This window comes from Mixophyes fleayi, chromosome 4, assembly GCF_038048845.1.
Source record: "Mixophyes fleayi isolate aMixFle1 chromosome 4, aMixFle1.hap1, whole genome shotgun sequence".
Classification (NCBI taxonomy): Eukaryota; Metazoa; Chordata; class Amphibia; order Anura; family Limnodynastidae; genus Mixophyes; species Mixophyes fleayi.
The window spans coordinates 160505652-160521071 of record NC_134405.1 but is presented as its reverse complement, the minus strand read 5'-3'; the positions used below and the strand labels follow the sequence as shown (position 1 = coordinate 160521071).

Sequence of the window (15420 nt, the reverse complement as noted above, 5' to 3'; positions counted from 1 at the left end):
GTAGAGTGGGAACACCCCACAAGATCTGCCATTTTGGAGCTGCTCTGACCCAGTCGTCTAGCCATCACAATTTGGCCCTAAAGTCTCTCAGATCCTTACACTTGCCCATTTTTCCTGCTTCTAACACATCAACTTCAAGAACTATAATAAGATAATTAATGTTATACACTTCACTTGTCAGTGGTTCTAATATCGTGGCTGATTGGTGTGTATACTGTGTGTGTATAAAGCAGAACAATATTAACAAGCTATTAATTGTGGCTAATGAACAATATGAATGAGCTTCATAGATAAATGTCATCCATTTGTAGGCAATGCAGAACAATCAATTTACTCATTCATTATCTATAAAAAACAAATACAACTGTTATAAAGTAAACATTACACTGTAGAAATATTTAAATTAAACAGTACACATGGGTGAGCTGTGTATCTGAATATATAGCTGTTACATACCAAAGCCACAGCAGGATTCTGAGAATCCTGACCAAAGTAAAATAAATGATTGACAACGCAGGAAGCATTTCTATCAGCACAAACATAGGAAGTGCCCCTGGGACTGACTTTTCCTTTGTGCTATTTTGTGAGCTGTTGCTGAATCCATATATGGTCTATACTAGTAGTAATGTAAATGAAGGATTACAGCTTTTTGTCTTAAGGTTGCTGAATAAGCTATACAAATGAAACCTATGGTCAAATTAAGGAGATACCAACTCAGTTTATTTTCAGCCTATATCCCCCAATTGTTAAACATTGCAAATTGTTTTTCAGTGTGAAGAAGCATTTTTCAAAGTACAAACTAACAGTGATTGGGGGTGCTTTGTTTAGTAAGCTCTGTGGTAATAAATTGGTGAAGGGAATCAGATAGTCCAGGTCATACAATTTAGATTAATATTTGTTGTGTGCTCATGATTCTACTCCCTTTGTCCTTTTCCTACACATTATAGTAAACAATTGTCAGACTAAACTACTAAAGAAGCATAATGTAGCAAGATAATACACAATAAAAACTCTCTCCCTCACACACTCCCCTGAGTGTGAACAAATGCTATACACTTTCACAATTGCAAAAACTTTGCACAATAACCACAATAGAGGTGAATATTATTTTTCTTTCTTCGGGTGGGGTGCGTTTGGTTATCTGTTTCCACAGGTTTACTCCATGATAGGCAACCTGATGCACGTAAGGGGCAGCATGGGTGGTCCTCTAACCTTCAAAAGGGCGCACATGACCCTTAATCTTAGTAATAAGATGAAACAATGCATGTAATAACAGAAAGAGACATCTACATGTAATAGCATATCAGCAGTCATAACAAACAAATAGGACAATAAAGCAGGAAGGAACTTTGGGTTGCAAGTGAAGACTTGGATGGTAGTCTGTTGGTCATCACTGCTCTATAGGTTGGTTAATGTGCAGTCTGTTTAGCATATGGAACCAGGGTTTAGTGAGGACTCAGGAACCTGTGGTCAATCAATGTTTAACCCACTGCAACCCCTATTGTTTTTGGATGTATTTATGAATTTTTATAGTATTTTATTTTAAGTTAGTGGTATAAGGAACTGGACATATTTTTTAATATGATATAGTGTCTCAAACTTTAGTTTTGTAGCTATAATACCACCTGACTTTCTGTTGAGTAATCCCGATTAGTTGGTGCTTTGGGTAACAAACACTGATCTGCAGTCCTAAGAGTGTATAACCCGCCCTATCCACACTTCATTATAGACTACCTTCTCTGTTAGCTCTCTGCAGGTAGGATTTACACACTAGCTGCTCCTCCCAGACTATATATATCTTGGTGATGTTATTACAGATGAGACTTAAAGGGGAGTATTCAATTGTTAGCGTTAACGGAAAAAAATGAGCGCTCAAAAAATATTATCGTTTATACGGTAATATTGCGCGCGAAAAGCATTAATACGGTAATTACCGTATTAGCGCTAAGATTTTTTGAGCGCTCATTTTTTTCCGTTAACGCTAACAATTGAATACCCCCCAGATACTGTTTAGAGCTGCTAATGGATTCAAGCATCGCACTTGCCTGTTGTGCGGGACTGTCTGGATGACTCCCGTATTCCACCCATTTCACTACTGAAGTGGGTGGAAGGGGGCTTGATGACGATGGATCTCCCAAAGGGGAGGTTTTCAAATTTGGCAAGTGTGTCATGCAATAGGTGATGGCAGTTGTAGTTTACAGCCAGAATCACTACACATTAATCCACATCTTCATCAAGCCTACAGTCTCTGGAGAACCTGATTTGTTCTTCAACGTGCCTAAAAGTTTAGTACTGTATGTTGACAGCATGGAACAGGAAACCATATGAACAGAGAAGGTAGATAAACAAAATATACAGCCCGCTTTTTTTTTCACAGAATTTAGAAATTCACTAAAAATGATCAAATTCCTTTTAAACTTGAATGACAGGGATCAAATTTAATCTTAAATTATTCGGAACTGTAATACCGACGCCATCCCACAAGCATATTACTACATCATATTGTAACAGTGACAGTTGCATAGTATGTATATTTTTCTTTCAGCTTCAGCAAGCAGTACATGGGAACTTGCTGCACAGCTGTAACACATCATGTTGCAGGAAAGATATGGCAAGTGATGAGGATAAGCAGTGATATTTAATTTCGTTTGCAATTACCAGAAATACCATTAAATATTTTTTTTTTGCCTAGTTCAGAGATCACCTAACAAAACATTTTCAAAAAGTCATTACAGTATTTTTAGTTTCCTTTAAATGATTAAAATGAATAAAAACATTCTCAGCTCAGATACCTTGCTCAAATTCTATTTAGTCTGTGGTCAACATTTCATTTGCTGGGATAACTGTCTTTGTTGATTAGAAAGATTTAGATTACTAAGAATATTTACCATGTTGTTATTTAAACAAGACAAATATGACAAACTTGGGATTTACTATGAAATAACACAGTTGTTTGCTTGGATTAACTTTCTATTTTTATTTTCTTTGTTTGTTGTATATTAATTGATCAACTTTCAAGAAAAAAAACTAAATATGTTTTAAATTTATGAAGAAAATCCAAATAATGAAAGAAAACATTGGTACATTTATTGTCAAATCTCCTCAAGCTGGTTTGAATCTAAAAAAATGTTGCATTATGCTTTTACATGATTTACGTGTGCATGGTTGCTCATGGACAAAGACACTTGCACACCCGGGAAAACAGTGTCTTCAATGGCATCACTGAGATTATTTATTTAACCTTGGGCAGTTCATCTGCTCTCTACCTATACATCAGTTTGTCTGTGGTTCTTGCTGTCCAGTTACTGCTTATAACTAAACTGTTTTAAGCTAAACTGCTTCTCTGTAGACCTGACCTGTCAGTGACTTTGACATTGCTCCTAGACCACCTTCCCTTGCTGTAGCCTATGTCCGATTATTGTCCACCCTAACCCTTTCATACTCAACCAATTGACTTCCTCTCAAAGCAAAAAGCCTGGGGGTGCCTCACATTCAAGCCTAAGTAGCCCTCTCTGCCTTCTGAGATTCACAGACTCTATCTATCTAGGTATGTTCACTTTTACGTATTTTCTAACCCTTTACAAGTTACAGCATATTGTCTACATTTGCATGTCATCTACACTGTAAATCTATATAGCTTTTACAGTGTAGATGACATGCAAATGTAGACAGTGTAATCATAACTTTAAATGTATTTTTATATATTCTAATATTTATATTCTAATAGTGCTAATAGGTAATTGACTCCAGTGGGTGGTGGAAAGTTACACAATTGGTTAACATATGTTACCCCTTAAGAGAAGAGACAGGCTCAGCATGATCATCATTAAATCATAGTCTAACTTATTGGACCACATGGATATAAAATCCCCACACTGGAATAAATTTGTAAGCAATAAGAGCAGAGAAGAAACGTGTCACGTGAATAAAGATTACTATTACAAACTCACTACAAAATGACCTCATTATTTATCCCTACCACTTGGCTTTACAATTTTCTCTCCTCACACTGTCAGAGATCAGCAAAATAGAGAAGTGTACTGACAAAGCTGCATACATAAAAGCCAGTAAAACTCAGTTTAGCTCTTCAGGTTAGAAGGGGAGGGATTGTTTTATTCCGTCAGGTTGGATGCTCATGTGTACAAGATACATTTGAACTATGTGTGAAGGATCCATTAACTTTGGAGGGGACCAAAAGTTTAATTGTGAGTTTTCTCAGATATCCAATAGACTAGGCACTTATTGATGGCAGGCTCAGGGGTGCACACAGGGGGGTTTCTGGGTCTCCAGAAACCCCTCCCCTCCGCTAACGAAGTGCCCCACTTAGCGGCACTGTACTATATATTGTATACAGCACCACCGCGGACGCTTCTTTGACAGCGCCGCGGCTGCTGTGTAGTACAGTGCTGCCGAAACGGAGCATTCGCGGCAGCTCTCTCGCATGTTTTTTTTTTTGGGTGGGGGGGGGACCTAACAATCCTGCGTGCGCCCCTGAGGCTGTCTTATAATCATGAGTGAATTGATATTTATATATGATATAAATATTTTTTACAGAGGCAATTTGATCCTTTATAAATATGCATTTTTAAAGATGTTTGTTTTATATAATTTATTAATAAATTGATAAAACAATCACCCTGCATTATTTAAAGGTACACCTACTCTGCAGCGCTACTCATAATTTTTTTCTTTTTGTGGAGAAGTGTGGCTAAAGTTTACATAACCCTTGGGACAATATTTTCAGTTTTAAACTGCCATCACTTTCATGCTATATGTTCACTTTCTTTATCTTAATAAAATAATAATCTCTTACAGTTTCATTTTTCCAATTCTCTAGTGTCGTGACCATTGTCTATGCATCCATCATAGAACAAAAGTTTTTCAATCTTAACATTCAGAAAAACTATTTCCTACCCCGAAACTAAATTGCGGGAGTCGCTTTGACTGCTAAAGAGCAGCCTTGCAGACCCCCTCGTTTCATCACCAAAAGAAATCAAAACATAGCAGGTTGTCAAGGTGCTGCTGCTTGGACCAGCCGTGGAAAGTCACAGCTTATCCAGTCAGTAGTATCTGAACAACCAGCAAAATCCAATATTCTCTACCATAGTCTGAACAAACTCAGTGTTTGCTACTTTGGGGTAGGTGTTTCCTTTTGAAAGAGACTCAATTAGTCTTGAAATGTTGCTACTTCTTTTTTTGCATTCCTGAGTACCATCTGATTTTTTTCCTTGATAAAGAAGAATATGTGAGACCCAAAACATTGCTGATAATTGGTATGCTGTAACATTCACATTTTGTAAGACCCATGATTGTAGAATGGTGCCACAAGCATTAAGGTCAATCCCTTTTAAAAGTAATGTTCTGTTAATTTATCATAAACAGTTCTATGGTAAAGAAAAGGTATGAATTCAATACAGCGCATATTTCCAATCAATTATGATTTTACATACTTAGACTATATACTGTTATTTTGTACCAACATGAAATGCACTTAAAGTAAAATATGGTTTATTTAGTAAAAATCAGCTGTTGGAGACATTGTTGTACTGACCACACTATTACGCAGACAAGCCAATAAACTGTACTAACATTACCATATGATTCATTCATTATCATCTTTTTCCAGTGAGTTAAATTGTGCTACCGCAATGACATGACATTTTTTGTTACAAAAATGTATTACAAATCAATTAACATCATATGTTCCTTGTTGGCAAGACCCAAATGATTTCATCTCTTATTGGCAAATACTATTATTTATTTAAAAGCAAAAGCAATTAGCATGTAAACCTTCCTAGCAGCTCCGAGTTCACTGTTACGTGACCTTTCCATCCTTACTGATGCACGTTCCTCAGATAAATACTGGTTTTGGCAATTTCCTGTATTTATTTTGTGACAATGATAACTGTATACAAATGATTCTTCTTTATTATGCTTTACACTTAGGGCTAGATTTACTAAGCTTCGGGTTTGAAAAAGTGATGATGTTGCCTATAGCAACCAATCAGATTCTAGCTGTCATTTATTTAGTACCTTCTTCAAAATGACAGCTAGAATCTGATTGGTTGCTATAGGCAACATCCCCACTTTTTCAAACCCGCAGCTTAGTAAATCTAGCCCTTAGACTCTTTTCTTGTTTGTGGGGTTTTTTTTTTAAGTTATCTCAACCTCTAAGCATACCAAGGAGAATGTATATAACTAGACACCACACTAATGGGGGAATTCAAATCTAAGTGAAAGAGTTAACGTTTTTCTTGTTTAAAAAAAAAAAGAAATATGAAATGAAACTACTAGCAGTTCAGTTTCATAGCATGCATCTCTATTTTGTCACTTATTACAATCAAGGTCTTAAGGTTTGTATAGATGATATATTAGTTCAGTGCCTGGTAAGGTACTATGATGTGTGTAGATAAGGCACGTGCTTATTAGCGAAATTTCTCTTTAATACATAGAAATATCATTATACCCACATCTAATGTATTTTCTCTAGTTTGCTTACCCTTGATATGTACTTTTCTATTTATTGATATAATGCCATATATTATACGCTTGCGCGATTGTGATATGTCTATTATAATCTGAACTGCAAAAAGTGATGTCTTTGTTGATTAAAGATCAGAGCTCTTGCAAACGACAGACCTGTGTGTTTCGTTAACTCTCCGGCTGGCCGTATTGATACATCTTATCTGATTACTGACCACACAAGAAATATCGCTATTATAAGTGAAGTCCCGTCTGAGATTCGCAGGATGTTAGGCTACTAAAACATGGCTGATTTTTGCTCACACTTCAAGGAGAGAGCCTGACTTCTGGTCATACTCCCTCATGCACATGGGGGCTGTCACCAAATTTTGCTGTGCAGCCCAATATTGTCTAATTACACCCTTACTAACAGTGCAACCTTATGAAGAATTAGGGATATTTTTCTCACAATTTCTGACCTTCAGTGCAGTTAAGATGGTAGATAAATACCGCTAAAAATGTTTGTACTTCCTCATAGCAAAGAACTGACACACATCTTATGGCTAATAATAATTTGTATCAGTTCTTCCTACCCTATCATAGAAAATGCTTCCCATGAGATGACTAATTTATTGATACCCCAAACTTCACTCTAAATATAACTCTAGGACAGTTTAATACAAAAATATATATTTTTCAAATTAAGAAAACTGTTGAATACAATTTAGTTTAACAAGAAAGCACCCATCTGAGCTAGGATTGAAAATAGGTGCATTATATGCAGCCGTCCAATACAATCTCTATGAGTGTATCTCTAAAACTAAAGTAGATGGGTATAGCTATGAATGTGATGTTTGAGACCAACCAAACAGATATTATTCAGATATTTTGAACAATCCATTCAATAGATCATCTATGTTGTTCTGTGTGTGCAGTTACCTGCTGTCTGCACTAATGGGGCCCTATGTAGTCTAGGCTCTCGGTCTGAATACTAAACTACTTATGTCCAATTGGCAGACTCACACGTGTGGGCAAGCTGGAAACGCATCTTGGTGCTTGAGCAGAGTCGCAGAATTCTATAAGATCACCAAAGTATAGGTATTTCTGTTAAATATATTTTATCAAAGGTAGACTTGTCTTTATTGCCTTTTTCATTTCCTATTTTCTTCATTATATATATATATATATTATATATTCTAAAATTTTTTACAATAAGTGGCAACATGCTTTACATATGCTTGCCAATCATTATAAGCTGGCCTCTAGGAGCTCCAGGTGAAGGCATGTGGGGGAGGTACTCGATGAATTGCGTCATTTTGGCCCCGTCCATGCTATGAAATGCCTAAATTCATGGCATTACATAGCGGTGGGTGGGGCTTAACAGCGCAATCACGTCATTAAGCTCCTCCACTAAAACGATGCGGGAGGATACCTACTTTTCGGGGAAATTTGGGAGCCTCCCGGATATTCTAGGAGAGAAGGCAAGTCTGGTTTTACACACTTTGCACTATTTTAATAGTTCATATGTCTTAAACAACATATCCTGAATGCCTTTTCGCTTACCTTTACTATACCTTGCATTACCATGCTTAACTAAAATAAAAGGACACGGACACTATATATGTGGCAAAAATAGGTCACAGTTTATTATATATAAAGAACTTGGTGGCAGAGAATGTGCACTGCGGGGCAGCTAACGAACTGATAACTGGAACCAAGTGTGGATGGCAAACTGGCCCAGAATCCACTTAACAAACCGGGGATAGTCCCTAACTGCTTGGCCAGCGCTGGCGGTAAGTGATCCCACCCCCTCTGAACTTAGAATGACGTGCTTCTAAGCAAGTTACGGGATCCCTCACACAAAAAGGACCAAGAGTCACTTTATCTCGAGGGGGTCAGTGACCTGAGGTCAGTCAGCGATAGCACCGTTTTTATCAGCCACTGCTCGCAGTGCCCTTCCTACCAACTGTGCTTGCTCTGAGATGCGGGAAAATTCTGATTAAAATACGTGGAATGGGAGCAGGCGAAATCCTAAAGTTACGGAAGGTGGGCGGGATTTTGTGAAGCAGACTGGGACAGACTACTCTTCCCTAGGGACTTATATAAACTGCCATGGCACTTCCACTTTACCCTTATTGGTCGGCCTGGACACAGGGATAATTTAACCCTTAGTGTAAAATTAACGAAAAGCACACATGTCTGTCGTTTAAGTGCCTTCGTCTTTATGGACCCTCTTGACATAGTATGTGTCTCGAAGGTGCCTAGAAAAGTTACTCCCAGTAAGCAAAGCAAGCATACTACAATTGTTATATTGTGGCCACTAAGGTCACTGTACAATTAAGCTGTATGGAAGCTTCAACTCATATCATATGACATGTGATAATAAGCTATACTTACTGGTGATGCTTTCTTTTATTAATATCATCATGATCATCATCATATTTGTTTTACTTGACCAACAAATTGCACAGAGATTTAAAATGAGAGAAATATTGATTGATTCAGTCATAATTCCCTACCAGACGTAAAAATACACACTCGCATGTGCGAGACATTTGATTATAAGTTCCACCTTTAAAATCACTGTAATCCTGCACATCGACTGGATGTAAGTTGATTATTATCTTGCTCAATGTGGACCGGTACTATTGTATGAATATGTGTACTTGTAAAATTAACATACGCATATACACATGTGCAGTAAATGTGTATATGCTCTTTGTAAATGAACTAGTATATTGACTAATATGTATGCAATTCAGTATAATAGTATGTATAAATCCAGGAGAGCACGCCATTCTGGCTTCATAACTTTAATGCAAGAGTTTTACCTTCTAGGAGGTTGCTTAACATTACTTTATTTAAAAGGTATTCACCCCGCCCCATTGATACATAGCAAATTTCTCTACTTAATAAATAGGCCCGTAGTGCGCAGTGCTACCTACTACCACCTCATTATTTTAAACTTTAAAATTATACTATTAAAATATTGCACATTTGACTGTAAGCAAGGAAAACTTATCCCCAAACCCTCAGAAAATGCAATTTTTGCACGTTCCATAATAGTCACTACCTTTACACACAGAGCCATGTGCTGTCATGTAGAGCTATGCATACAACCCTCTGCTGATTAGAGGCACCATAATAGCAGTTTCGGGTTGGAAGCACTGTGGGGCATCTTTATAAATGACTCCCTTTGCATTCTGTCACTTAAGGAGAGCCTGCCACTTGGTTCAGGACTCCCTATTGTATTTATATATTGCATAGTGTCTTGGGATAGGGATTTCAGAACCTGGTGACAGGTTCCGTTTAAAGAAACACTAGGTATCAGAAACTTTCAGAATACCGGTATCTGTATTCAAGCCGGGTTTGTTATTTCCAAACAGTGTAATACATTGTGTGCTTGATCAGCGTGACAAAATGTATTATGTCAAGCCTAAAATAAAAACAAAAAAAATAAATGAAAAACTTTCAAAAGCATTTTCCAGTAGTGTGAAAGGACTCACTATACTCATCTGTTCTCACAATTCCAATGTTGCACTGAAGTAATGTATGGAATTGGGAAGTTATTTTTCCAACATGTAAGGTTTTTATCACAGTGTTCTATTGTTCAAAAAGTAAACAAGTAGAAGGAATAATAGGAAATTGAGTAAAAAGGCAACCAATGTAAGCACTGTTGTCCCAACTTATCACCAAAATATGAATTTTTGATTGGCATGCGGCCAGCAGTTAGATATAACAGCACTTAAGATCCGCTCTGTGCTCCATCTCGCACATAATCTTATTCCCACATATTTAAAACAGCTAAATATTTGTGAAGGAACATTATCTGGCAGTATTGGCATAACTTGCAGACCGAGATGGCATTGAGGGGATCATACTTGCGTGGCGAGATGGGAGGGCAGAAGAGGCGGGTGCGGTCAACTGCATCATTTATGGACCCGCCACCGTGATAAAATTTATGCAATTCTTCACAAATCGCGTCATTGAGGCTCCCATCCTGACCACTTCACTAGGCAGTGGGCAGGATGTGGGAGAATTGCTTGCTCTCCTGGGAGTATGGGAGACCTACCCGGATTTCAGGTTGTCTCCTTGACATTCCAGGAGAATTGGCAAGTATGAGTATTGGCAGGCGCGGGCTGACGTCCGTCAGCCCAGGGGGCACACTCCGCACAGGCGGCCGCATCACATGACACGTGATGCGGCCGCGTCACATTGATATTACTTCCGGGGAGCGGGCGGCCCTAACAGCCGTGATTCTGAGCGGCCCGGGGGGGCCGATGCCCCCCTGCCCCCCCGGCCCAGCCCGCCCCTGATTATTGGGAAGTGTCACCACTCCAAGGACAAGATTATTTAGAAGATCAACTGTCATTGCTATTTCTTACTTTGGTGAACTTTACTGCCTCCTAGGTGACAGCAGCCCCCTCCAAAAATCATGGGGAACAACTGTCCTGGCTTTGTTTCCAGCAGTGAGAATAATAATGAATAAAAGTCAAACTGGCGCATAACCCCCAAAGTACCTGTGCAAGGCCATTTTTGCCTTCTGATTCATCACTTTGTATGTGATTTGTTTGTGTCATGATTCCCTCAATGTACAGTGCTGTGTAATAACTCAGAGCTTTATAGATGAAAGATAATAATAATAATAATAATATTAATAATAATAATTATTATTATTATTATTATTATTATTATTATTATTATTATTATTACAAGGTTGACTGTTAACAAACATAAAAATTAATATTACCACCCAACATTTTACAATGCAAACCAGAATAAAAATAATCCCCACCCATGTTCCAATCAAACCTGGAGCAAACCAGCATAAGCACAATCCCATTAAAGCATGTCTAGATCATCATATGTCATATATCTATGTCATGTGACTCCCTCCTCTTTCGGTGTCTGACTTTAGGGATTGTTGGGAAGTAAGATTATTGTTAATAGATATTTCAAAAATTCAATCTAACTTTCATTAACAATAAATGCTGTGAACTGTGCTATGCAAAAATGTGCATTGACAATGCCTGAAAATGCAAAAAGATGCTCTGTCTTTTTTTAATTGAATTATACAGTGATCTAATTCTATAGGGAATGTTCTGTTCTTAAAGCTTCAAGCCATATTTCTGTAACCTCAAAATGTTATAAATAGCATTACTTACATTCATATGTTAAACAGATAACAAGATACTACAGCTCTAAGCCCAAGCCACTGGCATTATGCCAAGCTTAGCTTCACTAAGTGTAACACACACAATTATCAGAATGTCTGATGTTGAGCATTTCTTACTCATTACATGGAGCTTAGACACATTAATATGTGATAGTTTACTGCTGAATGCTCTCAGCATATTTTCACAACAAATACATTTCACATAACATATCAATTAACAGTAATGGCACTTCCATATTCTGTTTTTTCGGAACAAGTCAATTTGCTCAACACGGATCGTTACACATAACCAAGGCTAAGCTGCCTTCATAAATACACCATCTTAATTAATGATCCTTTCTGACAATTCAATGTATTCCATTACAATTTGCAGCACAGTTCCATTGTCATAAACAGCCAAGTCACCAAAGTTACATAGAAAATATGAAAAGTTCTTAATGATATACACTGACACTGGAAGAGTTTTTATATAGTATCACCCAAAAAAATCATCCTAGAGCAGAAAAATACATTACTGTGGTTTTATAGTATGTAAGCAGAATTTAAATGGTTTTATTAAAACAAGAATCATGTTTTGTATTTTCCTTATCTATTTTTTTCATTGAGTCCTCCCACTTCCAGAATGGCAGTTTAAAAGTGTTCCTTAGTGTGTTGTGTAGCGAAATTGGTTAAGACAAAGACACCAAAGTACATATGAGAATTGTCTCCAATAATGTACAAGTTCAAGGATGCATCTTTTCAAAGACTAATAATGTCTATCTTGCATAAACATCTGGTCCTAGCAATGTGTTAAAGCACAAGACATTCTCCCCAAAGTAACACATTATAGATGGGTATGAGCCAAGGGTACCACATATTCCATCTTTTACACAAACATTCTTTAATTTAGAAACCATCATTAATTCTTCTAAGTTACAAACCTGCATGGATGAAGTTCTCAGTTGAGCTGTAACATTATAATACCATCCTTCCTGAAAGCTATTAAGTATTTTAGTACTTTGTGGTGTTATAGCTAAGTATAGTAATTTGCGTTTGAGGACGTTAAAGACGTGTGTGCCTGTCTGTGCATGCATGAAAAAGTTAATCTTTTCTTTTGCAAGAGATTTTTTTTCCGGTTATCTGTACTGTTGAAAAGTGTGAAACTAACTGGATTCTCTAAATTACTGCCGTTAACTCTAACTATATGTTGACACATTATAAACACAGAAGATAGATGTATTTTTTTTCTAGCAAATTTGGAAACAGTTTTGATAATAATAATTTATTAATCATAATGAATTGCTGTCACCTCCACAGAACATGTATTATATAGACATAGCTTAGTTATTGTGTACATGCCTATAAATAATACTGCAATCTAAAATAATAAAGTCCATTTATTACTGTAAGCCAAAATTATCCAAATGTCTAAGCAAATTAAATGCATTATGCAGTAAATTGTAGAGGAAAATATAAAACAAAGTATCAAAATATGTTGTGTGACGTGCAATAAATGTAAACATGAAAAATTGGTATGTGTAAATATACAGACATATATATGCTATGGGTTTTCTATAGGATATCTGTAATATCATAGGATTTATTTCACTATATTTTATCTTATATTGCATTTACTATTATGCTTATAAATTGCACACTGGATACATAAAACCAAGATATAGTTATCCTGTTGCTTAGAGAAATGAAATAAGTAAATATGTTCTATTATCTAGTTACATTTATTTGCACCATTGCAAATCCTGTGGCAACAATTTCAAATGCTGCATACTGGCTGCAAATACCCCATGATGTAAATTGGTAGTTAAATGAGAGAACAAAACCACATTTCTCATTCAGAGTACACTTTCGTTTAAACACAACAGAAAAAAATGGCACGATTTTGCATTTTCTATTTGCAATTCATTGCCTTGCTTTGAGATAAACTATCATGTATATTTTTCCTTCTTAGCCATACATTGAGAAAATATAGATCACATATATAACATTATTAATCTGTATTCATAGATGAAATTAACTGGTTAATGCAGTCCTGTATGTAGCCTTTTTCCACAAAGAAACCTCTTTTCAACTCTTTTATTGCCAGAGTGTACTGCTGAGAGTTAAACAAAATAATGTTTTAACAGCAAAACTAATCGGAGAAAATAGCATATCTAAATTCCACCTTTGATGTGTTATTATTTTCACAGGTAAATTATACAGGCTGTTAAATATGTACTGATGCTGGTAATAGCACCTATACGCACTCTATTGATTTGAAAAAATAGCCTCAAGATAGGTATTCCAAACATGCATGTAACTTAGACGTAGAGAAACTTGACACATTTTTTTCTCTTGATGGAACATTGGAACGATGTAAAGCCAAAAGCATGATATAAAGAAATATTCTATTTTGATAATTGGGAGAATTCAGTGTGATAAATCGTATACAGTTCAGTTGCGCTAGTTCACCCAGTTAGTAAATGACCTCTTTTTATTGCAGGTCAACAACGTATCAATCTTAACTTGCTCTACAACTATGGTGAAATGTACATCAGATTTATTAAGGGGAAATATTCCAGCCAAAGGGGAATTTTCTGTCTGATTAATTCCATGCAACTTTTCACAAAGTTTGGTTTTGCTGTGAGTATAAAACTATGAAATGTATCATACATTAAGAAACAGAAGTTTAAAATCTAACAAACGACAGATATTTTTTAAAATAAAATACTGCAAATATCTGCAATCCAGATCTAAGATAATATAATGAAATGCATATCTTATTTACCAATAGATTTATATCAACATATAAGTTCATGAAAATTCTGCATTACACCTGTAAGAACTAATTTATCTGTCTGATAACAGTGAATCACTGACACTACAGAACATTTGCCTTAAATTGCTAATCATTACAAGTTCCATTGATATCAGAAATGCATAATAAATGCGATGCAAATATGATCATTACAATAATCATTACAGCTACAATTTTTTGATAATTTGTGAATAACATTTAATATTATTCCGTTTTTAAAATTTCAATGAAAGTGGTATTAAAGTAATAAATGAATGGGTTTACTAGTTCAGTTTTACAAATACACGATTAAAGCTTCAGTTATAATGACATCTCTTTAAATGCAAGGGTTAAAAAATAAAATAAAAAATAGATCATGTACCATTACCCTTTGAAACACAATAATATATTTAAAACAAAATACAGAATGCCGTTTTTCCAGTTTTGCAGCATAGAAGGAAATATAATAGTCACTATGTAAGTGGTAACTCACCTGTACATAGGATCAGTAGAAAAACAAGTAGGAGTTTTGCTGCCCACATGTTGATCCTGGCAGATGTGATAGGGATGTTGACTAACTGCAGAGCACCATTCAGTAAAGAGATGTGCTTCTCAGCTGCTCCTCTTAGTACTCTGGCTGTGGCTGAGTGGCTCCTCCTCCCCTTTTTCATTGCAATAATAAGAATGGTTTTCTTTGCTGAGCAGTGGTAAAAAAAAGTTCTCAGTTGCTTGTAGGTTACAATGTCAGTTGTTATAGGGATTTGCATGTAACAGATACATTGAATATTTGCTTAGTAGCAGCATCCCCTAAAGGCTGCTCCACTGGTACTGCAGGGTTATATATATCCCTGAGGAAGTGGTATTGAAATCTTATCTGAAATCTGATCATTTCGACTTCAAACAGGGAAGTGTTTTATCCAGATAGTATTTGTTTCAATTTCTCCACACCCACAGTAGAGAACAGCAAACTGGATTGCTCTTAGCAATCAGCCCTGGATGACAGCAAGTG

The 15420-nt window shown here is 36.3% G+C and overlaps 1 protein-coding gene across 3 annotated transcripts in view; it reads right to left on the bottom strand.

Annotated features, from left to right (window-relative positions):
* The window catches only part of HGF (hepatocyte growth factor), an 83877-nt gene extending 68818 nt beyond the window's left edge, over window positions 1–15059 (bottom strand). For all 3 annotated transcript variants that reach the window (XM_075208706.1, XM_075208707.1, XM_075208708.1), the window contains exon 1: window positions 14905–15059. In XM_075208706.1, the coding sequence (XP_075064807.1) occupies window positions 14905–14953 (49 nt within the window). In that variant the 5' untranslated portion in view covers window positions 14954–15059. The remainder of the gene's footprint in view (window positions 1–14904) is intronic.
* Between the last annotated feature and the right edge of the window lie 361 nt (window positions 15060–15420).